General features: G+C 34.3%; 1 protein-coding gene across 7 annotated transcripts in view; it reads right to left on the bottom strand.

Annotated features, from left to right (window-relative positions):
- The window catches only part of Baz2b (bromodomain adjacent to zinc finger domain, 2B), a 269,690-nt gene that overhangs the window by 92,669 nt on the left and 152,590 nt on the right, over positions 1 to 24,431 (bottom strand). For 4 of the 7 annotated variants that reach the window (XM_013518703.1, XM_013518704.1, XM_013518699.1 and 1 more), the window contains 8 exons: positions 19,864 to 20,057; positions 13,981 to 14,184; positions 11,345 to 11,740; positions 6,198 to 6,804; positions 4,393 to 4,686; positions 2,993 to 3,053; positions 1,978 to 2,086; positions 1,614 to 1,715 (listed from right to left, as the gene is read on the bottom strand). In XM_013518703.1, the coding sequence (XP_013374157.1) occupies positions 1,614 to 1,715; positions 1,978 to 2,086; positions 2,993 to 3,053; positions 4,393 to 4,686; positions 6,198 to 6,804; positions 11,345 to 11,740; positions 13,981 to 14,184; positions 19,864 to 20,057 (1,967 nt within the window). The remainder of the gene's footprint in view (positions 1 to 1,613; positions 1,716 to 1,977; positions 2,087 to 2,992; positions 3,054 to 4,392; positions 4,687 to 6,197; positions 6,805 to 11,344; positions 11,741 to 13,980; positions 14,185 to 19,863; positions 20,058 to 24,431) is intronic. The other 3 variants (XM_013518700.1, XM_013518701.1, XM_013518705.1) reach the window with 1 other exon arrangement.

Raw genomic sequence — 24,431 nt, 5'->3', positions numbered from 1 at the left:
TTGTCTTCTAATGTTTTGGGACTAAAAAAACTGATCTGGAATATATGGAATATGTAAACTAGCAATGTGGTTCACTAAATTCTAAGAAACTGTTTGGGACAGATTTAGTCTAAATCAATTTCTTTTTAAGTTTAAAAAAAATTAGACAAATCCCCTATTGCTGTAAAGAAATTAAATCTCAAATATATTTTGGTATTTTAGAACTACAGTAAATAGATGAGTAGGTCTGGATATAGTTTGTTCCTTAAAAAGTCCTGGACAATAATGGAGAACACTTTTTCTTAACCCTGAGGTTCAGTTACATCTCTGGTTTGTTAAGACTACATAACCTTGAAACTTCCTTGATTTTTTGAACTCTAAAAATAAATATCTTTAAAAATGGGAAAGGCCTGCTCCATTTCTATCACTGTAAAATTAGAGGAAAAGTCTGCCTAATTTACAAAGAAAATATTAATTGCCAGAAAACCTGTGCCAAAGGGGAGAAAGGATCAATCAAGAAAATAAATATCAAGTTCAGTTGGCAGAGCATTTTAACCTTTTTGAAATATTTTCATGCATATGATTGCATCTTAACCTTATCATAATTCTATTAGGCAGAAGTGTAATTATTATTGTCTACTGGAAGATAAAGAAATTGAAGGAAAAATGGGGAGTTACTTTATTGTTTAGAATCACAAAACTAGTTAACAGATTAACAAAAATCTGGGATTAACAAGAATGGAGGCCTAGTAGATCACTCACCACTCCTTACACTAAGAAAGATCTGATAAAGGTAAAGGGAATAATAATCATTTGCAGCTGAGTTCAAAGGGAAGAAAGGGAAAACATTAAAGAGAAGATATAGGAAATAGAGGAAGTTTCTTTTTGATGACTGGTGAATTTGTGTACTTAACCTACAAACTCAAAGGGAGCTGTGATGATCAGAAATATGCATGATTAATTTAAAAGTGAAGTTTCATTGTCATCTAATGTTTTTTGGAAGGGTGGGCAGACAGGATCTCATTATGTAGTTCAGATTGGCCTTGAATTCACTATGTATCCCAGGCTGGCCTTGAATTTAAGGCAATCCATCTCTTGCCTCAGCCTCCTGAGTGCTGCATTATAGGTGTGTGCCACTACGCCTGGCTCATGATCTAATTTTAAGAACACCTACCTTCCAAATTATAAACCTTGTTAATACATCATACAGTGGAATAATCAGGTGGACAAGATCCTTCCAAAAAACTAAAGTATATTTTTGCTTTTTTGGACTGATTTATAACATGGTTTTTAAATTTCAAATTAGTTTTTAAAAAACTGTTTTACCTTTCAGGAAATTGCTGTTTCCCATTATTTCACATTAACATGCAAATACTTTTATATCTGTATAAACTGTAGGATTATTAACTGAATTAATGTACAGGAAAAAGTTAAATTAGGAAAAAAATGTATTATGTCAAAGCTCCTTGTTACTATAACAGTAAATTGATGCCTTAGTGTTTACCACAATTCTATGTATAGCTACATGAATTAACTAAAAAAAGGCAATGCTCCAGATTGTTGCTAAATTTACTTCATTTAGGCTATGGAACTAGTTTTTGATTTAAAGACTATACTTTTTAAAAAGTGGATACCTGCGGTCCATCTCTGGCTTCATAGAAGTCACCCACTCTTATTTTTGCACTGAAGCTGAAATTGTCCCTTGAGATATCCATTATTCCATTTCTGCTGAGATACTGAAAAAATCACATATTTTTCCACTTCAGGTTTTAATAATTACAACCCAGCTTTGATGTACAGCTAGCTTCGGGACACTAACATTTTGCATATTCTATCAAGCGGCTATGGATTTATTAGAGATCAATTTAGATTAAGTACAATAGACCCAGACAAGAAACTATTTTGTATCAAGGAACTTTATCTGAGAAAAAATACAATTTTTCTTTACATAAGCATGCTTAATGTGCACCAATGTGTTATTTGGTGAAAAGTATGTACCTTTATTACTTCAGGGTACTGTCTAAGTTTCTTTCCACATGGAGCATAATATGCTACTTCTCCTTGAAGACGCCCTCCAAAGTTTCTTATTCTTGTCTCTCTCTGCCAGCTATGTATAACAGAAATGAGGGTTATGACATACTTACTGTTAAGAATGCTTTTAAAAATTAAAAAAATATAGTACACATACTCTTAAGAAAACATAAAAAAAGAAAACAAAAATAAACGTGTAATTATATAACCCCAAAACACTTAGTACTGTAACTCTTTAGATTTTCACCTAGGTAGTTCAACTCAAATTTAACCAAATGCTCAATTTAAAAATGTTAAAGTCCATTCATATTCTTAGAAATTGTAACTGGAGTTATTTTAAACATTTAGACATTTTAGCAATTGTGTCAATGTATGTGGATTTTTTTTTTTTTTTTTTTGAGACAGTGTCTTGCTATGTTGCCCAGGCCAGCCTTGCACTCATGCTTTTCCTGCATCAACCAGCAGGATGCTGGGTGGCATTACAGGTGTGTGCCACCATGCCCAGTATGGACATGGAGTTTTTAGATCTGAAAAACCTCAACTGTGAAGAGTATAATAAACCTGATTCTCTGCCATATGAGGCCCAAGTAAATCCAATCTGAAATGTGTCAGCCCTAGTTAGACTATTTACCCAAACTCTGTTGGAGTCCCTTACTTTTGACCAAAATGGGTTTGATTGTTTTTTTAATTCTGTCTTCATAAAAACTTCCATTCATCCTAACTGTATTTTTGCTCATTGCCATTTGACTTGCTCTCGGTTGTTTTTAGGCATGTCCTCACTTGACTGCATGAATCCATCTCTGCTATTCTATGAAGCAATAGGCTTAATTTTATTTTCTGCTATATCAACATTTTTGCCTTTTGCTATGGTTCTTGTGGTCAAAGTAATACTATGCAATATATATTCCTTTTATTAATAGTAGAGAATGAGAAGTATACATTAAATATGCAAAAGTAAAAAGAGAAACCTTATTTGGCATACCCATATTCCAAAGGAATACGCAGTTCACGTTCATTTGTTACTCTTCTTCTTTTGGAAGTGCCTTTAAGAAAATTCAACCAGTTAATATAAAAGATCAATTTATAAGGATGAAGGTTTTCTGATAGTTTAGAAACTTTAAAAATATATTTTAATAACTTGGATTATTAGTATATTTGTCAAATTTATACATTATTTTTAGGTGGTTTTCAACAAAACACACCATACAAGGTAGAGGAATTGTTTTCCTTTTGGTTTAAATGACAGAATCATTAGTATGTCTCTCTAAGATAATACAATCCAAACTAAAAATATCTAGATTTTTCTCTGATTTTGGTATTAAAGGGATGGCCAAAGAAGTAGAAGGGAAATAGTAGATGGGGGTAATAGAAAACTTAATTAGAGTTGTTTTCTTTGAAAATTTGAGTTCTCAGATGCTGAGAAATTTCAACAGATGGGTCATATTTTTTTAAGACAATTTAATTTCTATGTGCATATGTACCTATGGCTAAAAACACTGCTAGGTATTTACTAATCTAAGTCACATAGAGAAAAGATTAAGAGTATATGTAATTTTTTGTAAGACAAAGATTATTTCAAAAATACAAATAAATTCATATTACATTAGTAAGGTATCATACTAGTTTTTGGTAAAGGAAAGAAAAAACTAGAAATTGCCAGGAAGAAAGTAAAATAGGTAAAATAATAGAATATTTTACTGTGTACACCTTTATTTCCTGTTACTGAATGAGTATATAGGATAGTTTTGGAATGTTAAATGTATAAACTATTAATGAAGACCTCCACAAGCTTATAAAATGTCAAATAGGAAAAAAAAGATATGGCCTATTAATGGAATAAGAATATTACTTGTTATTAGAAATGATATCGACTACATGTTGGGTAGATATACAACTGCTTGACTAATCTTTTACAAAGTACAAAAAAATCCAATTATCAACTGAATGCATATACTAAAAGCAGGAAATGAGCATATGAGTAGGAAAGGACTGAAAAATCAAGAGCTATCATCAAGCAGATATTTTGTTTTGTTTTGAGACAGGATCTTGCTATATAGTCCAGGTTGGCCTTGAACTTATTTGCTATATAACCCAGGCTGGCCTCAAACTCGTCATCCTACTGTCTTAGCCTTGCAAGTGCTGGGATTACAGGCATGTGCCACTATGCCTGGCCTCAATCAGATTCTTAAATTGAAAGCACAAAAAAATTTTAAAGAGATCAGGAAATGGGTCATATCCTTTGAAAATACATGCTAACTTCTCATAGCCAACCTAAAATCTACCTGTAATATTTATTTGCAATGAGATCATCTCTAGGACACAATATAAATTCTTATTATGGTTTGACTTTTACTTTACAATGATAAAAATAAATGTAGATACCAGAGTGTGGACTGGAAGTAAGTGTGGAAGAAGATGTGCCAAGAAAAGCAGGTGACTGAGATTCAGAACATAAGGCAGCAGGAGCAGAGCCTGGGGCTTTTCCTATGTGGATGTTACGAGGTGTTGAGTGAGCTGTAAGACTGATGGAAGGGCTCTTGACAGAGGAAGTAGTTTTATTCAGTTTTATTGATGTTTTCTCTCCTTCAGTATCACTATCTGATTCATCTTGGTCTTTATCATCATCATCTTCTTCTTCTGATCCTTCTGTATCTGATTCTGAATTACTATCTGATTCTGAGAAGTAAAAGAAGCACTTGTATATTACAAATAGATAATAACAAATAATTTCCACTTTGTATCTAAACAGAATACTTAGGAAACAGAATCTGTGATCAGGAGTTTAAACAAGCAATTTCCTCAGAATAAATGTAAAAGAAATTATAAGTCATTTGAGTACAATATATGCAGACTATAAATCTTTAAGACTCTTAGAATTATGTTTTCCTCAACACTTGAATCTTACATGGCAGTCACACAGTTTTACTTTGTAGCTTCAAACTACTTTTAATGTAACAGAAAAATTTAAGTACAAGAGTGAATACAATTGACTGTGAAAATTAACAGATTCCAAAGGCTTGAAAAGCATACTAAATCTAGTGTGAGGAAGAAATGTCTGGAATACCATCACCCCTTCATTTGGACTTTGGAGTAAAAGAAAACTCTCTACTAGGGCAGATTCCTTTTTTTTAAACTTAGGTATAACACATTATGAGGATTTTCAGGCTACGGAAATAATTATGTTAGGGTAAGATAGCAATTCAATAAGTTTGTCCCTCTTATGTAGTTCTATTATGTATAACACACCTGCTTTCTAGATATGTAAAATCTATTACTAAATTAAACTCGATAAGCGTAAGACTAAAGTATGGACTGTATCATAAAGGTCACCAAAACAAGCACATAGCAACATCTTGGGAATTCTATTTGGTGTGGTACTATTTGCCTACACTGAGGTTCACTATATACATTAGTTTTTAAAATATAGATATATTTACTGACTATCATGCATGAAATTGAACTTAGTATTAGGAAGAATTGTCTTTACCCTGAGAAATACTTTGTTTTTAACTTATAGACACTTTAAACTGTATAAATAATTATACTTTTCTATTTACAATAGCTGCTAGAAAATTTACTAGTTAAATTTGCTAGTTAAATTACTAGCTGACTAGTAAATTACAAATCTATGAGTTTTTATAATATGTAGTTATCTGTGTATTTATAATTAAATTATCTTGTATTTTCCATTTTCAAAAGCAATCTCCCCACATCAAAAAAATTAGAAAATGAATCAAAATCAAATCAGGGAACTACTCCATAACCCCATGTTATTTAACAAATTCTACACTATTAATGACTGTTCATGGGACTTAGGTTTTTGATAGTTTCTGTTTGACTATGATTAAAATTGTACCTTTGTTTAAAATATCTAATGACATTTTAACAAGTAGCAAAAGAGATGAAAATAGGAAAAAATAAGTGGTTCTGAATGAAATGAAAACTAGCAAACTGATGAGATTTCACAATGCATGAATCATTTATACCCATATTATAGTTATTATATGTTTACTATCAGGTGACTAACAAGCTTAGAATTTAACTTAGAATTATGTTACCAGCTCTTTATGAAGAGATATACAAAAAATGAGTAACAGTGATTTTAAGTATGTGCGTTAAGATCTTTAAAATATTTTGGTTCATATAGCATTCAGAGAAATACTTGGAAATTTAAAACAGAAAATAACCTGATTGACTGTCATCAGATTCATCATCTTCATCATCTTCTTCATCCTCCTCCTCCTCATCTTCCTCTTCATCCTCATTTGAATCTTCGGAATCTTTACTACTGGGAATGTCTGAATCTGTTCCTCTAAATTGTTCCACCAAAGACTGTGCAGGATGGGAGTGATGCTGTGTTTTTAATGTGTTTACATTATTGCTAACTGCTTTTTCCTTTCCTTGACCATGCAGTACGGGAGAGGCAGAGGGCAGCATAGGTGTCTGGCTGCCAGGGGTTCTTCTCCCACTTGTACTCAGATTTACAGGTGAGGAAAAAGGGGTGCTACCTGCAGTCACAACATTTTCATTAATCTTACTCGGTGTTTTAGTTTTGGTTGTAAGTGCTAGAGGAGCTTCTTGAATGACACTTTGAATAACTCCATTTGGTTGGTGATTACCTAAAAGTGCGTTTGTCAAGAATGGATTAGGGTGGCTGTTTTCTACTGGTTGTTTTGGATGTGCTGGTGAGCTAGAGGTTGCTTTTGAATTTGACAAAGCTGCAATAACTTTCTTTAGGCTCTTAGATGATTCCTGTTTCTTTAACTGCGATGGAAATGCCTGTTTATATTGTTCCTGTTGAAATATAAATTTTAAAAAAGTACCATAAAAACAAAGATTGTTTTCAACATCTGAAAACAGTCGCTCATATACAAATTGACACCATGACATAAAAGTGCTGCAAGTGGCAACAATGACCATTTGGGTGCTGAATCTTGACTAGACTTAATATATTATAAATTTAATTAGTTTTCTTCTCACCGCTTCTCTCCTCTCTCTCTCTCCCCTCTGTCTCCCTCTCCTTCTCTCCTCTCTCCCCTTCTGTCTCATATATATATATATATATATATATATATATGCTTCATCACTGTCCCCCTCTCTTTACTGTTGCTGTCATTATCACAGTAGTTAATACCTGAGATCCTAAGAACTTTTGTTTTTTCAAGTTGGCCATATTACCATGTCTTTGTTCATTAACATATTACTCAAATTTAAGTGAAGCCATTTTTCTTCCCACTAAACCCCTAGTATATGCTATATACCAACACCAGTTTTACCTTTGATCAGCTTTACTTTATCAGCTTCTTGCAGTATCACCAGTATTACAAACTCTACCTTTTAATATCCAAATTACTGTATCATGAGGCACTGACATACATTTCCAGTTGAGCTAGACCATTTGCCAAGACCTGGGAATGTCACATTTTCATTGCCTGTACATTTTACTATAACCATTTTGTCTGCATGAAATATACTCTTTTGCTAAATTTCAAGCTGATGAAACACTGTCCATTTTTCAAAATTCAGTCCAAGTTGCTTCCCATATTTATCTTGGCCAGAAATACTCTTCTATCTTTGAGCTTCTTTACCTCCTTACATTCTGTTCTACTATATTTAGTACACTATATAGTATTTTTTTTTTGTTTGGTTTTTTTTGAGACAAGGTCTCACTATGCAGTTCAGGCTGTCCTTGAATACACTATGGAGCCCAAGCTGGGCTTGAACTCAAAGCAATCCCCCTGCCTCAGCCTCCCGAGTGCAGGGATTACAGGTATGCACCACCATGCCGGGCTATATAGTATTTTAAATAAATTTTACTACATAGTACTTTTAGTAAATCCCTCAGGGTAGAAACACTGTCACCTATAGTTTTACCAAAACATTACTTAGAACTCTGTACCATTCTAGATTGCTGAATAGATGATTTCTTGAGGAAAAAAAATCTCTGAAGCAAAGATTTAAGATACTGTGAGGGGTGAAAATCTGTATTTGCCTAGCATATGAAAGGCCTTGGATTTAAACCCCAGCACAATAAACAAACAAATAAGTAAATAATAAATGCAACAATATTAAACTGGTGGGAATAGTGGCTCAGTATTATGTGGGACTTACTTTATAGGATGCCTTTAGCACATTAACATTTTAATGGTAAATAGTTTAGAAAAATAATTTCCCTGAGAAAAAATAATTTGTAAACCATTAAGCCATAAAATGTACATTTTTAAGAAACAAAAAATTTAGCTACTAGAATACCCTTGAAAAACTATAAAGCCAGAGTAATTAAAATTGTTGAGTAATTAAAATAATATAAAAAATAAGTAGAATAAGAAAAATAGAGCTGAACTTCCTAACTTTAGGTAAAATCTGCATTAAAAATAATTCTTTTGAAATTAAAATCAGTAGCTTTTCAGCATCAAACTTGGGCCCATAACACTCAAATTAGCAAAGATTTGTGCTGATGATTTGCAAGTGCAAATGCAGATGCCATATAAAATTACTTATTAAGAATTTTAAAACATTACTACTAATAAGCAATAAAGCATTTTCTACATAAACTTCTTCACCTTAGTTAACATCTTTACTGTATTAACTTAGAAAGTTATCAAGATAATTCTTTGTAAACAAAGACTGCCACATTCATTCCAAAGGCAATACCTTACAAAGAGAAATTGTTTAACTAGTATTCATCCAGTGACTAAAAGATAGAAAATTATATAAAGACCTGGATTTACCTTTTATAAGGAGTTTTATAGCAACTCTTATATAAAATACTTTTATATATACAAGGTTTACATTTTCAGCAGAAAAGAAATTAGTATACAGTGAGTGATACCTCAGTTCACAAATGCTTTCCTTTGCAAACACTTTAGTTAGCAAACAGAAGCATTTGGCAAAATTTTGTTTTTGTTTGCAAAGTGTATATCGGGTGACAAACATGAACATGGCCATCTTTTCCATACAAATGTACCCATTTTTTCTGTTTTTTTTTTTTTTTGTCTTTTTTTGAGACAGGGTCTTGCTGTACAGTTCAGGCCAGCCGTGAGCTCACTTTGTAGCCCAGGCTGGTCTCAAACTCGCAACGATCCTCCTGCCTCAGCCTGCCGAGTGCTGGGATTACAGGCGTGTGCCACCATGCCCAGCTCCATTTTTTCCAAACTGCTGAACAAATTAAATTCGTGAACTGAGGTACCTTTGTATTTTTACCCCTTAGTCCTTAATTTTCATATAATCATTTTGTACTTTTTTTTATAAGTAGTAAATTTTCCTTCTAAATACATAGGATCAAAGGGTCATAAAAATTAAAATTTTTCCACTTGTTTTTAAATTTTCTGCCATTTCTCCTTACGATATTTTAAATAATTTCTTATTATACATTTATACTTATAGATTTTTAAGAATAACCAAAGATTAGAACATTTAATCCCAAGGCTAGTATCAGTTATTCTATTACAGTAAATATGCTGTCCTTTTTGGTATCAGGAATAGTATATAAAAAAGAGGGGAGACAATTGAGGCCTGAATAATAATAAACCTCTTGCTGCTTTAAGATACCCCTTTGGATGGCAGCACTATAGAAAAAGAGGAGATGGAAAGTCTGTCTAGCCTCTAAGCACTTGCTCTGTCAACCCCAGCAAAACTTTGTGTGGACTTGTATGAAACTGTCTTCAGACAAAAGTGGACTGACATAACCTCAAAATTCTTCTCCTGGTCTATATCCAAAATACACATTCATATATATATTTAGGTTCCAGAACCACAAATTTGGTTATCAAAAAAGGCTGATTTGTTCAAGTCACAGTTCTTAAATTCTTCACAGTAAGGGTGAAGAGACAAGGATATTGTGAATTTTTTGAGAAATGAAAGCAGCTTATTAGAGTTGTTAAAAATTCTAGTGCCAAATTACCTAGATTTGAATTCTAACTCCACCACTAAGCAACAGTGTGATCTTGCAAGTGTTATTTAAGTTCTACAAACCTCAATTCTACAAACCTTGTCCATAAATGGAGTCAGTATTGGCAACACTCACAGATGTTATTATCCAGTGAATAAATAAATGCATGTCCAGCACTTAAAACAATGGCCAGCAAACATGAAAAGGGCTCTAAAGTGTTATCTAATGATTGGGATGCCTAATAATAATGATGAAAATACAGTAATATTTGTAACCAAGAGACGGGATATTATGTTCAAACAGTATTTTTCCATGCTGTACTACTTTTAGAAATACAAAGCAATGGTCATTTAATTATTGGAATTCTACCGGACCTATGACTATAGTAACATAAAATCAACAGGGGTGAAAAAAAGAAAAAATTTTCTGCAGAATGATTCTGGTGGCTGGGCATACTGGTGCACACCTCTAAGCTCAAGCACTGACAAGGCTGAGAAAAGAGAATTGAAAATTTGATGCTAGCCTGTGGAAGTTCAGGAGACCTTGTCTGAAAATAAAAGTAAGAAGGGGGGCAGAAATAGCTCAGTGGTAGATTGTTCCTCAGTTTGATCCTAAGTATCACCAAAAAAAAAAAAAAGTAAAAAGGAAGTGGTTCTGGTGTTTATGTAAACAAAAGTTATTTTCATATAATTCATTAAGAATTGCAAGGGAAAATGATGTTTTATTTATTTATTTATTTATTTTATGATGGAATCACACTACTTTGCCTAGGCTGGTCTTAAATTTCTGGGGACAAGTGATCCTCCTGCCTCAGCCTTCCAAGTAGCTGATTCTATAGACATGTACTACCATATTAGGCTCAAAAATGATTCTTTACAGAGGACTTTTACTTAGAAGTTATAAAATCTAGGACTATAGAGGTAAATTATTTCAAGAACATAATTGTCTTAAAAGGAAGGACATTTACTTTTACAAAAGCAATTATACAACTTGTCATACTGAAATATATTTATCCCCATTTACTCCTAAAATATTAAATGTGAGCAAGGGAATGGGACGACATGATTGTGTTACCCCAAAAAATATATGTATATTTGAATATAAAATCAGAGAAAAGAACTTTTTTTGGTGTTACAGAATCAAACCCAGGGACTCACATGTTCTAGGCAAACATTCTACCACTGAAATACATCTGCAGCCTACAATTAGAGAAATTTTATACTCCCATATATCTCCAAGATGGGAGCAAACATAGAAAGTAAAATCACAAAAATTAAGTAATTTAAAGCTGTATACAGAAAGGCTATATAACAGCTCTCTTTCTGGTGCCAGGAATCAAATCCAGGGCTTTGTGTATGCTAAGCAATGATATGCTCTAGCATTCCTTTAGCCTCACATGTCTTTCTAATAACAAAATTCTTGTAGAAGTAATTATTAACTTACCCGTTTTGATCGCAATTCACTGGTCAAAGAACTAGATTCTTCAGAGGTATTTTTATTCCCTGCTTTAAGTACATCAGGAGAAGGAACTATGAGTTTCATGTAGGGTTCCTTTTTGGCTTGATTTACCAAAGATAAAGGTTTCACATTGGACACCAATCCCGTAGACTGTATTACACTGGTGTGTTTGTTCACAGATTCCTCCTTTGCCTGAGAGCTTTGGAAAATAAATGGAAGCTGCTGTGATAAAACCTGAGGCTGCTTCTGCTGGGATTGGAATGATGAGTGAGTCTGGGATTCAGACACAAGAGGTAATGGCTGGTGTATTCTCTTTTCCTGGGATTTTTCACTTGCTTTTTGTCCATCTGCTTTTGGGTCTGAAATACCATGTAATAGCACCTGGAAATAAGATGTAAAAGACAACTTCTCAATATCTATGAAGAGTATCAAGCAATAAATCTTGGATTAAAATTTTTGTTTTTTTAAAATTTGAATTTTTTTTTAATTTTAAAGAGAAGAAACAATAAAAACAATTATATAGAATGTCAAAACAAGATACTAGGAAATTAACAATGGTTATTGTATTATATATTGTTATCTCCAAAGTAGTTGCTCAGATTACAAGATATAAGCATGCAAAATTAATCAAGCAATATAACCACAAATGATTCCTTTCAATAAACTAATAGAAATTAGTAGTATAATTATCTTAGCTATCATGTCCATCCATCTCTCTCTCTCTATCTATCTATTTATCTATCTATCTATTTTCTTTTCCCTTCCTTCTTTTCTCTTTTCCCCCATCCCAGTTGTTCTTTCCTTTTGAGCAGTTTCTTTCCCTTTCACAGTATCTATTGTACATTTTGGATATTATTTACTTTTACTTATACTAGGAAGACAATATGATTACACAGGCAAGTCTGATTTATTTCACTTATAAGTATGGTCTCTAGTTACATCCATTTACCTATAAAAGCACCAAGTTTATCCTTACAGTTGAGTAGTACTCTGTTACAGAAAAATACCACATTTTTTTATCCATTCCTCAGCTGATGGGCATTTGGGTTGTTTCCAAGTTTTAGCTACGACAAATTGTGCTGCTATAAATATGGGTGCACATATATTACTGTGGTATGATGCTTTTAATTCTTTTGTGAAGATATCCAGAAGGAGAATAGCTGGGTCAAATGGGACCTCTAATCCTAGTTTTTTGAGGAATCTTCACACTGATTTCCACAGGGGATATACCAGCCTACATTCCCACCAACAATGGAGAAGGGTTCCTTTTTCTCCACAGCCATGCCAACTTTTGTTACTGATCGATTTCTTGATGATAGCCATTCTTTCTGGGGTGAGATAGAACCTTAGTGTTGTTTTAATTTGCATCTCTCAAATGACCAATGATGTTGAACATTTTTCCATATAGTTATGTGCCATTTGTATTTCTTCATCTGAGAAGTGTGTATTCATCTTAGATGTTCATTTTTGGATTTGGTCTTTGAATCTGGGGAGCCTGATTTTTTTTTTTTCCAGTCTTTATATGTTCTAGATAGAAGTCCTTTGTCTGAGGGACAGGTGGCTAAAATTTTTTCCCAATCTGTATGTTTTTTTTTTTTTTTTATTCTGCGGTTATTTCTTTCAAAGCGCAAAAGCTTTTAATAAGATGAGATACAAGTTGTTGATTCCTTGAAGTATTTTCCATGCAGTTTGGTTTTTGTTCATGAACTTTCTGCCTACAACTATTTCTTCATGATTTCTACCTACTTTCTTTTCCTGTAGTTTTAGTGTTTCTGCTTTAATATTTAGATCTTTGATCCATTTTGACTTTAGTGTAGTGCACAGTGTTAGACATGGGTCTAGCTTTGGTCTTCAGCATGTGGAAAGCCAGTTTTTCCTGCACCATTTACTAAAGAGGCTATCTTTTGTTCAGTGAAGCCACTTTGTCAATGATAAGGTGGCTGAATGTGTTTGTAGTTGTGTCTGCATCTTCTACTCTGTTCCACTAATCCTCAGGTCTGTTTTTCTGCAGTACTATGCTGATTTTATCACAGCAGCTTTATGGTATAGTTTCAAGTTCATGATTGTGATGCCTCTGCTCTTGCCTTTGTTGCCTAGGATTACTTTTGCTATTCTAGGTCTCTTCTGGTTCCAGATGAATTGTAGGAATGTTTTCTCTAGATCTGTGAGGTATGCTAATGGTATTTTGATCAGGATTGAATTAAATCTGTGTAACAGTTTTGGAAGTATGGCCATTTTCACAATGCTGGTTCTTCCTATCCATGAGCAAAGGATATCCTTCCATTTTCTGATATCCTCTTTGATCTCCTTTTTCAGAGTACTGTAGTTTTCAATGAATAGACCTTTTCCTTCCTTTGTTAGATTGATTCCTATGTATTTCATTTTCTGAATGCTATTGTGAAGGGTTAAAAAATACTATGTTTAAGTGTTCCTAATGACTGAAGAAAGATACACAGTATAAAGCTAAGAAAAAATACACCAAATGTCCCTTTATGAACATCTCCTATTTTTGTGTGCAGTAGGAAGAATTCAAGCTGATTAATGTTAGAGACTTGGGAGTGTCAAGATAAACTAGCTAATTTGTAAATATGAATATCTGGATACTATTCACAAAACAATACCTGGTTGTTACTTTTATGTTGTGCTTCACTCTCTGAATCAGAATCATCATCTTCACTTTCTTCAATACTTTGATCTTCTTCCTCTTCATCTTCTTCTAGATCATCTGAATCACTACTACTAATGCCTTCACTTGAGGTGTCTGATGATGTGCCTGAATCACTATCACTGTTGCTAGAACTTTCCATAGCCTTCTTCCTTGGTTTCTGCATAAAGATAAGATATTTGGCAAGTTTTTTTTTAAACCAAATTTCCATAAAGGAGGCACATTCTTTTAATTTTCAAGTAATATTCTCAAACTCAAAATGTCATTTTGAGAAAAAGAAAAAAAGTCACATATTGTAATGCTATTTACCAAATGACTTATCTGACAGACGTCATTAGCAACAAGTATAAGCTCTTTCACATCTAAAATACTGAAATTATCAATATATTAGTTCTACTCATATTACTTCTAAATTTCAAACTATACGATCTTAAAAAGAACAGTTCACAAAATTTCTATTTTGATTATGATACATATGTTGAAATTATATATATTTAACGTTAGCCTTCTTTAAATGCAGAGATAGTGAATAGCCAAAAATTTACTATAATATGCCAAGTACATCTTTTTAGGTACCTATCTATAAGTGTATAAGACAAGAGTACTTGATCTTCAATAACTTTCATTCTAGTGGTGATGGTGGAGAGTGGTATACATATGTTCAACTTAAAAGGGTCTAATTCCATAGTAATAAGTGCTGTACAGAAGATAAAATAGGTAGTAAAAGACTGATGGAGCTGCTTTAGTTACCACCAAATAACAATGGTTTATATAAAAAGGATGGAAAAATATAAAAGAGGAGAAATACACATTTCTGTAATATTTAAGACTCTAAAGTAAAAAAACAAAAACCAAAACAAAACAAAAAAACAAAACCAAAAACTCTGTTGGACAAATAAAATCCAAAGCTGGCAGAGAGGGATATTAGGTCATAAAAGGGAAGTTTTATGTTTAGAGAACAGATAATTGTAGTGGATAAAGAGAGGAAAAATATCAAAATGATAGAGCAACCAGATTAGGTTACTTTGGAACATTTCAAAAACATTCGTTGATAGACAACAAAATACTACAGGAACAATAATAAATTACAAAAAATTTTGGTCTTTACAAAAATATAGCCTTTCTTGTCTACTAGGGTTTGGGGAATGAAAGACAGTAATATACTTCTTCAACAGGAAGCCAAACTGAAGTCACAGTTACAGAATACAAAGTTATATTCTTTTTGTGGTTGTTGTTTTGAGACAGGTTCTTGCTATGTAGTATAGGCTGGCCTTGAATTTGCCTGTATAGACCAGGCTGACCTCAAACTCATGGCGATCCTCCTTCCTCAGCCTCCCCAGGGCTGGGATTACAGGCATGCGCCAATATGTCTGGCTCAAATCTATACTCTTTCAAGGCTTCTGAAGATTAACTTACCTAACATAAAATGCATATAAGGAGAGTCACTCCTGCTATTACCTTCTGCTTGCAGTGACTCTGTGTTAACTGCACCCAGGTAGCCTATGCCAACTCCACAAACATACCCTTCAATAAGCAGACAAACAGTTACTGTTATCATCTGAGGTATCTCCTTCCCTTAAACTAGAGAGGTATAAGAGGACAGTAATGTGAGAATTAGATGATTAAGTCTATAGGGTAGAAAATAAAGGAAAAAATAATGCATTAATGTTAAGCCTACCATTTATTTGGCAGAAAAACAGCTTTGTAATCAATGTATAAGTTATCACTTTTGGTTTAGAAGGGGCTAGGAGAAGAAAAGAATGAGGAACCTATGGTGATTTAGTAGGAAAAAAACAATTATTGTAGTACCCAAATAATCTGTCTGTAATTTTTAGATCAGATTCCTGGGTCCACTTCTAAACAAGACACGGGGATCACTATTCATAAACCAGTGCACAGGGATCACTATTAATTCCAGTGCACATGGTCACTGCAAAGCATAAGTTTATAGAATGTGAAGGAGCATTAAACGATGCAGGAGACGAGTTCATATATTAGAGAAAAAGAGGAAAGATGAGTGAAGACATCGCCAATTTATTTCCTTAGTCCCTGTGAAAGAGAGAGAGGACATCAAAATTAGCTGAAGAACAATTTTTCAAACTATGCCCGAAGAGAGCAAATGGAGAAATTTTAAAAAGCTTTTAATATTGAAAAATACTAGGTAAAAAAAAGTGTAAGTTTTTTTTCTCTAGTTCTAATGTCCTTTGTCTCTATTTTACTTAAACAACCTATTACCACAAACATGTTGGATCATGTAAAATTACTTATTATGTCAAATCTTAAATACTAGTATGCCTCACTTTAAGAGCATAGTATTACTATGTAGTTTACTATAGTATTACTTTCCCTTAGCTTCTACAGATGTCTCTATGGTACCTTGGAACCCAGGTCTTTATGTTATTAAACAAGGGCCTCTGTACGTTTTAATACATGCTCCTGGTAATAGTTTTTTTAGTTTACCAGTACTAATCCTATTTAGTAACATTAAATAAGTTCCTCATTAGAACCAAAGACAAGGATTGTTTCGTATTCATGTTTTGCAAGTCTTGCACAATGCCTTGAACTTGTGGAACGAGAAGACATTTTAGACTTTAGACTTCACTAGCTTCTAACCCTACTTCTAAGAGATGTGATAGTAATAAGCTTAAAAGTGTGGCACTTAATTTTAGGAATACACATAAGTTCAGGGGATATAGCTCAGTGGTAGAGTACTTGCTTAGCATGAGTGAGGCTTCAATCCCTAATACTGCCCCAAAACCCAGAAATACCTATAAAAACATTTAAAGTGATATGATGTCTGAGATTTGCTTCAAAACAATGTGGGTGTCAAGAACAGATATTTCATTCAATGTCTGGCAAACAAAAGTTGGCAGCAGCTCAGAGACAGGACCTTGCTGATTACTCCAGTGAGAAGATGCTTGAAAACAAAGCATAAGGGAGAACTATGTGCAACTGAAAAGCAACAAGTGGACAATAGGACCCACAAAGCTGGGTCCTGTGAGGAAATAAGTGTCTTTTATCTTATTTAAGTTCTCAGTGGCATGGACTGAAGTGGAAAGAAATGTTTGTTTGGGGGCCTAAGTACAATATGGTTGAGTTTTTGTAATAGGTACCATTAAGATTCTTAGAGTGATAGGATGATCTTGTTTCAAGCCCCGCATATGTGTGTGCTATACTCTCAAAATTAAATGTCTTTTATTGAGAGGGGAACTGAAATATGTAGAGGAAGTACCTCTATTAAATATGCTCAGCTAAATGAAAGAAAACATTTTTATATTTTTTTTCTGCTTTTGCACAGTGGGGATCAAACCTTTAACTTTCAGTTTACTAGCAAATATTCTCATTGACTTATACCCAGGTGAGAAAAATTTGATAAAATAATACCTTAGAGTTAAAAATTGAGGCCTAGGAGACATGCCATTCAGATTTAAAGTTCAGAACAATGACATCTGGAATCAGTGCCTAGCCATATCTTGCTGGTGTATATCAGAAGCTTGCTCATGTATGTGCTATTATAGTGGTGACAGGGACAAATTACCAATGTTGACTCTTCCACTGGAAAACCAGGCCTTGAAAGTGGTCTTCATAAAATGTAGAAGACACAAATGTAATTATCTTTGTTTTCAAATTATTTGCAGTTGATGCCAAGGCTTTAATTCAAAATAAACCAAGGTCTCTCACTCAAGGAGAAATTGCATATGGAAGCAGATCAAATTCACTGATATGAGTGATCTAATATATAAAATGTTAGGAAATGTAGCTGGAGAGTCTCAGCTTGGAAAAAAAAATGAAACATGAACTTAATGGTGGCCTAGGTTTTATAAAGTTGAGATGCCAGAGTTTCCTCAGCATGAGGTGCAAAGGGGATGCAAAAGCTTGGAGTGACCCAAATGCTAGAATGAATTTAACACATGAGCTACACACTCTACACATCTGATATCAATTTGGTAGCAGATGAAACCTAGTCAGAAGCAGAAATCACATTAACAATTGGAATTGGAAAATGCTGATATAAAGAATTACTAAGGAGCCAGGGATGGTGGTGAACACCTGTAATCCCAGAAGTCAGGGATCACAAGTTTGAGCCAGCCTAGGCAATTTGTAATTCAGTGATACCTTGTCTGAAAATTTAAAACAATATAAAGGGCTGGGGCTCTAGCTCAGTGTAAAGGCCTGGGGTTCAAATCCCAGAAAAAGGAAAGAAAATAAGAATTATTATTTAGTAACAGAAGGGTAATTGTTGAGAGGGACGAAGAGACCTCTAAAGTATATAGGAACAGCTGATGTAGAGAACATCAACTTTCTGCAGGGTTGAAGTAGAGTACTGAAATAAAGATAACTTTGGGAGAGGGCTTCTTTCCTCCAATCCCCATTCTTCCAAGGCTGGGCTTCAGGCTTTTTGAACAGGATGTGACTATTGCCCACTGAAAGGCAAAGATGCTCAAGGTATAACAACTTAAATCTGGCACACAGAAAAGATTACCTGGCAGGGAGTCAGAAAAATCTGGCTGGGAACCTGCCAGCTATAGTGCCAGTAAAATTAGCTAGGAAGCCAGCCACTAGTTTGCTAGCAAAACTCGCTCAGAAGCTGCTTGCTGGGATGCCCATGAAACTCACCATCTAGTACTATCTAGTACTGTACCACTGGGTCTCCTGCCCACCACTGGGCCTTCTGTTCAACACTACCATACAAGCCATCAGCTAGTAAGGAAGCCACCTACTGGCAGATATAGCATAGAAGAAAGAAGAAAACACATGAACTGGAAACAGAAGTCCTTTCTTTACCTAGGATCCTCTACTAATAAGGTCTAACCTTGTGTCAAACAGTGAGGGAGGAAAGAGTGAAGTTAGAGCTCAAAGCCATAAATTCATAATTTGCATTGTTAAAGATAGAGATGAAAAATTGGTCATGATGTGCTGTTAGATCAGCATAAATGGGCACCGAGAATTATGCTGTCTGCTTTGAATATCCGAAAATTTCTGCTTCAAATATTTGAAAAAGGGGGCCTCCTGTTCTTTGTTTTTCTTCCTACAGCATAGGTTCTGTAGTCAACCTGCTTCAATTCAAATCCTTGTTCAGCTACTTATTGGCTAATTATTTTGGTGCTCTTTTTTTCTTTTTGTAATAACAATACCTACCTCATTTTGGGTATACAAAAAACTGAAATAGGTATTATACATAAAGCAATTAGAGCAGAGGTTGTATGAAGGAAGTTCTCAATAAGTTTTAGCTATTGGGGCTAGAAGTACAGCTAAGCAGTAAGGTTCAATCACTAACACATACACACACAAAATATTTTAAGCCTATTATTACTATTGATATTATTTATTCTGGTACAGATGGCTTTAAGTATTTAAGATACATAAAACACTAGTATTATATCATAAAACTATACATCTGTAAAAATAAAACTTTATATGCATAGGAAATTACTCTGCAAATTCTGGTCAACTGGTTTTCATTTTTAAAAATTTTTTGAGATACTACAGATTGAACTCACGGGTTTTCCACTGAGCTACACCTCAGCCCTTTTTATTTTTGTGTTTTTGGTCAAGGTTTCAATAAGTTGCTAAGTTGCTCAGACTGGGTTTGAACTGGGGATCCTCCTACTTCAACCTTCCAGAGTGCCAGGATTACAAGTATGTGCTACTTAATCAATAACTTTGTTAATCAATAACTTTGTGCTACTACACTCAGCTAGATTCTGGTGGTTTGACATTAAAAATTATACATATAAAATATATTTATATGGATTTAAATATATATCAATTATATATTTAAAGGATATAGATCCTTTTTCTCTCACTTAAATATATATCTTTTAAAAGAATAACTTACCTTATCTTTGATTTTGTCAGCTCTAGAATCCAAAGGCTGGTTTTTGCTTTGTTCCTGATTACATTTTCGATTTCCTCCACCTGAGCCTGTATTTTTAATCTGTCCCATAGAATTGGAAGCAGCAGTGGACAGTACTGATGTGTTCATACCAATTACAGATGATGTGCTGTTTCCATTAATTGACCCATTTACACCTTGAAAATAAAAATGAAAAATATAATGGAATGTTATACAGTCATAAAAAGGAATGAAGTACCAATATATGTGTAATATGAATAAAGCTCAGGAGCATTTTCAGAGATAGAAGCCAGACCCCAATGGTTACTCTCATATAATTCTATATATATGAATATACATAATAGATACATGCTCAGAGACAGCATAAACTTGTGGTTCCCAGTTTTGCAGGAAGAACAGAGAGAAAACAGCTGTTTACTGTGTATGAGATTTCATTTTGGAGTGATGAAATGCTTTGGAACAAAGCAGAGATGTGTCAGCTGCACAGCATGGATTGAATTTTCACTTTAAGATGTGAATTATACTTCAATTAAAGAACATGTTTAGAAAGATAATAAAATGTTAATATGTTTCCAAAAACACTTCCTCAAGTTAAAAAGAATAATAAGTTATTTAAAATGCTATTATAATTTTCAATCAAGAGTCTAATAGTTACAATTGCTGAACTATTAATGATCAATTAAAAGAAAAAGAGTACTAGTAATATCAGTTTCAATGAAGTTAATATTTGGCTGCAGAAGAAGTAACATGCTGGGTTGACCGGAGAGGTAATGAGATACAGAAGAAGCAGTGGAATTGGTTTCAACTCCTGATAAAACCACATTACATATAATCATTATTTTCCTGAACAACTATTTAACATTGGCTGCAAAATAAGGATACTTTCAATCTCAAAGAATTATTGTAAAAATGAAATAAGATGATATTAAAAATTATATGCATAATTATATCATTTATAAATATATAAATTATTTATTTAAAGATATAGATCCCTAAATGAGATATAAAGTATATATATCAAATGAGATATTTATCCTTAAATGAGCTATAAAGGATATATATCCTTTAAATATATAATTATATATCTATATGAATATATATCCCCTTTATAATATTTATACATATTAATTATATAAATATATTTCATATTAATATATTAATTATATATGATTTTTATAGATGTATATATCCTTTAAGGAATAATTTACCTTATTTTACCTTGATTTTGTCAGCTCTAGCTGTTCAGGAAAATAATGATTACATTTAATGTAGTTTAATCAGGGGTTGAAACCAGTTCTGCTGCTAAAAATCTCTAACACAATGCTATAAAACTGTTACTAAACCTGTACTCTACTGAAAATAGATATTGGAATGAAAGACAATACTTCAAGTCTGCCATTGCTCTTTGAGTGGCCCAGGTCTGGCTCCTGTACACGCTCTGAACTAAGAAGCAGAACCAGGCAGGCTGCGACCCACTCCCACCGCCACAGTTCCCAGCTGAAATTCGCAGAGAGAGCCAGATATTTCCCATCTACTTCCTAGGGGCAGAGTGGGTGACCCAGGACCCCGCTGTCATTACAGTCTGAGTGTCTGCCCTCTGTGCACCGGTGGCAGACAGGAAGTCCTTACTCAGAGGCCCCAGGGACTGCTCTCACTGGGGTTCACGTGTGGGCCCTCCTTGCGCGGGCCCTGCGCCAAGTGAGCAAGTGCTCCAAGAGCTGCTGGTCCCGTGGATCGAGTCTGTGCTTTACTTGTGCCCAGAACCCCTGCGGGGGGGTCGCAGGCACAGGCAGTCTGTGATTGCTGTCGATCTGGCCTGCATCTGGTTTCTGTATGTATCCTAAACTGACTGGAGACACAGAATCAGGTGGTTCACGATCTGTCAAACCTGCAGTTCATGTCTGGGTTTTGCCTGTACCCTGAACTGCCTGGGGACATAGGTCCACTGGACTGGGATTGTCACACCAGTGCAACATGAGTCTGGGCCATGCACATGCCCTGAACTGCAACAGGATGCTGGACCAGATGGTATGCCATCAGCTGACACCAAAGCCACCATCTGAGACGTGGGATAACTAGATAAAAATCAACAACTGCCAGAAAACTCCAGAACAAGTAGAGCTCTCAGTGCAAATGAGGGGCAAACCTGACAAACAGGAAAACTAGGGACACTAGTGGTATTTGCTGTGTAGCCACTGAAGGGGGAAACTGAGCTTTTGGCATCCGGTAGCAAACATGACAAAACGAAGGACGAAAACACAATCTGAGAACTCTACCCAACTCAGAACAAGTCCAAGAAATATCAACATAGGAGAACTTGGTAAACACATGCCTGAAATAGCTGAAATCATTGCAATGGAAGTAAAGAATCAACTCCATAAGGTCATAGAAGGGATGAGATCAGAAATAATCTCTCAGGCAAAAAATGAAATGACAATAATAATGAAAAAGCTGCTCAAAACGTCTGAAGAAGAAACATATAAGAAAATACAAGAACAAAGGCAATGGACAGAAGAGTTAAATGAAAAATATAGAAAGGACTTAGAATGCATGAACCAGATTCAAAGAGACTTCAGGAAAACAAAGCTTCCACCGATAACTACCAAAACCGCTTGAATGAAGCTGAAGATAGAATCTCAGACTTTGAAGACAGCATGGCAGCTAGCAACCATGAAAGAAAGGATCTCATAAAATCAACAAGGATCCAAGAAAAGTGAATTCAACAGCTGCAAGATGAGGCAAAGTGGAATAATGTATGACTTATAGGAGTCAATGAAACAGCAGGAGGCAACACAACTGACATCAAAAGAGTATTTGCAGAAATGATGGCACAAAATTTCCCAAGTATGGAAACAGAACCTGATATCAGGTAAATGAGGCATATAAACTCCATCCAACCATAACCAAAATAAAACTACACCCAGACATATAATAGTCAAGTTCCCAGATCTCCAGCAAAAGAAGAGAATATTAAAAGCTGCTAGAGAAAAGAAACAGATTAACTATAAAGGAAAGCCCATCAGAATCACGGCAGACTTCTCAGCACAAACCACCCAATCAAGAAGAGCTTGGAGCAAAGTATTACAGATTCTGACACAGAACAGCTTCCAACCAAGACTGATGTACTCTGCCAAACTATTCCACAAATTCAACAGAGAAATAAAATATTTTCATGACAAAGAACAACTGAAGATCTTCATGAGCACCAAGCTAGCATTACAAAGAGTATTAAAAGATATTCTAGACAGAGAAAAATCTGACTGCAATTTCAAGAACAACAGTAGAAATGAAATGTCAAGAAGACCAAGCAAGTAAACAGGTAGAAAAAGTAGGACACCAATGCAAGTAAATAACATGACAATGATAAATCAATACATATCAGTTATAACTATAAATGTAAATGGCCTCAATTCTCCAGTCAAAAGAAACAGACTAGCAGAGTGGATTAAAAAACAAAATCCAACGATATGCTGTATACAAGAAACATATTTCACTCAAAAGGAAATCCATAAATTAAAAGTCCAAGGATGGAAAACAATCCTCCATGTAACAGGAACCCAGAATAAAGGAGGTGTAGCTGTTCTGTTTGCAGACAATGTAAACTTCAAACTGACAACAATCAAAAGAGATAAAGAAGGTCACTACATACCAGTCAGGGGAAAACTGCAAGAGGATGAGATAACAATCATAAACATGTATGCACCAAATATCAGAGCTCCAAATTATATAAGACAAATATTAACAGGCATGAAAACCCATTAATAACACTGTTGTAACAGGGGATCTCAACACCCCATTGACACAAAGAGGTAGGTCAACTGGACAAAAAATCAGCAAGGAAATAACAGATCTGAACCAAAGCTGTGAACAAATGGACTTCATAGAGGTATACAGAATGTTGCACCCCACAACATCAGAATACACATTTTTCTCAGCAGCATATGGGTCTTTCTCTAAAATAGACCACATCATAGCCCAGAGAGCATACCTCCCGAAACACAAAAGAATTGAAATTATCCCGTGCATATTATCTGACCCCAGTGCAATGAAATTGGAAATTAATGACAAAAGGAACTGCAAAAACTCCATAAACACTTGGAAATTAAACAACAACCTCCTGAACAACCAATGGGTCACAGAAGAAATTCAAGAGGAAATTAAAAAATACCTACAAACAAATGAAAATGTAAATACAACTTACTGGAATCTATGGGATACCATGAAAGCAGTCCTTGGAGAGAAATTTATAGCGGTGAATTCACACATAAGAAAACAGAACGAGAACTAGTAAGTAGCCTAATGCTGCATCTTAAACTTTTAGAAAAAGAAGAACAAATCAGGCCCCAAACCCAAAGAAGGTAGAACATTATAAAAATTAGGGCAGAAATTAATGCAATTGAGACAAAGAAAACCCTCCAAAAAATAAAAGAATCAAAGAGCTGGTTCTTTGAAACAATAAATAAAATTGATAAACCCCTAGCCAACCCTATCAAAAAAAGGAAGGAAAGAACTCAGATTCATGCAATAAGGAATGAAAAGGATGAAATTAC

This window comes from Chinchilla lanigera, unplaced genomic scaffold (genome assembly GCF_000276665.1).
Source record: "Chinchilla lanigera isolate Chin_1 unplaced genomic scaffold, ChiLan1.0 scaffold00048, whole genome shotgun sequence".
NCBI classification, from domain to species: Eukaryota; Metazoa; Chordata; class Mammalia; order Rodentia; family Chinchillidae; genus Chinchilla; species Chinchilla lanigera.
The sequence above is the reverse complement of the archived record's forward strand: the minus strand, read 5'-3'. Positions and strand labels throughout refer to the sequence as shown.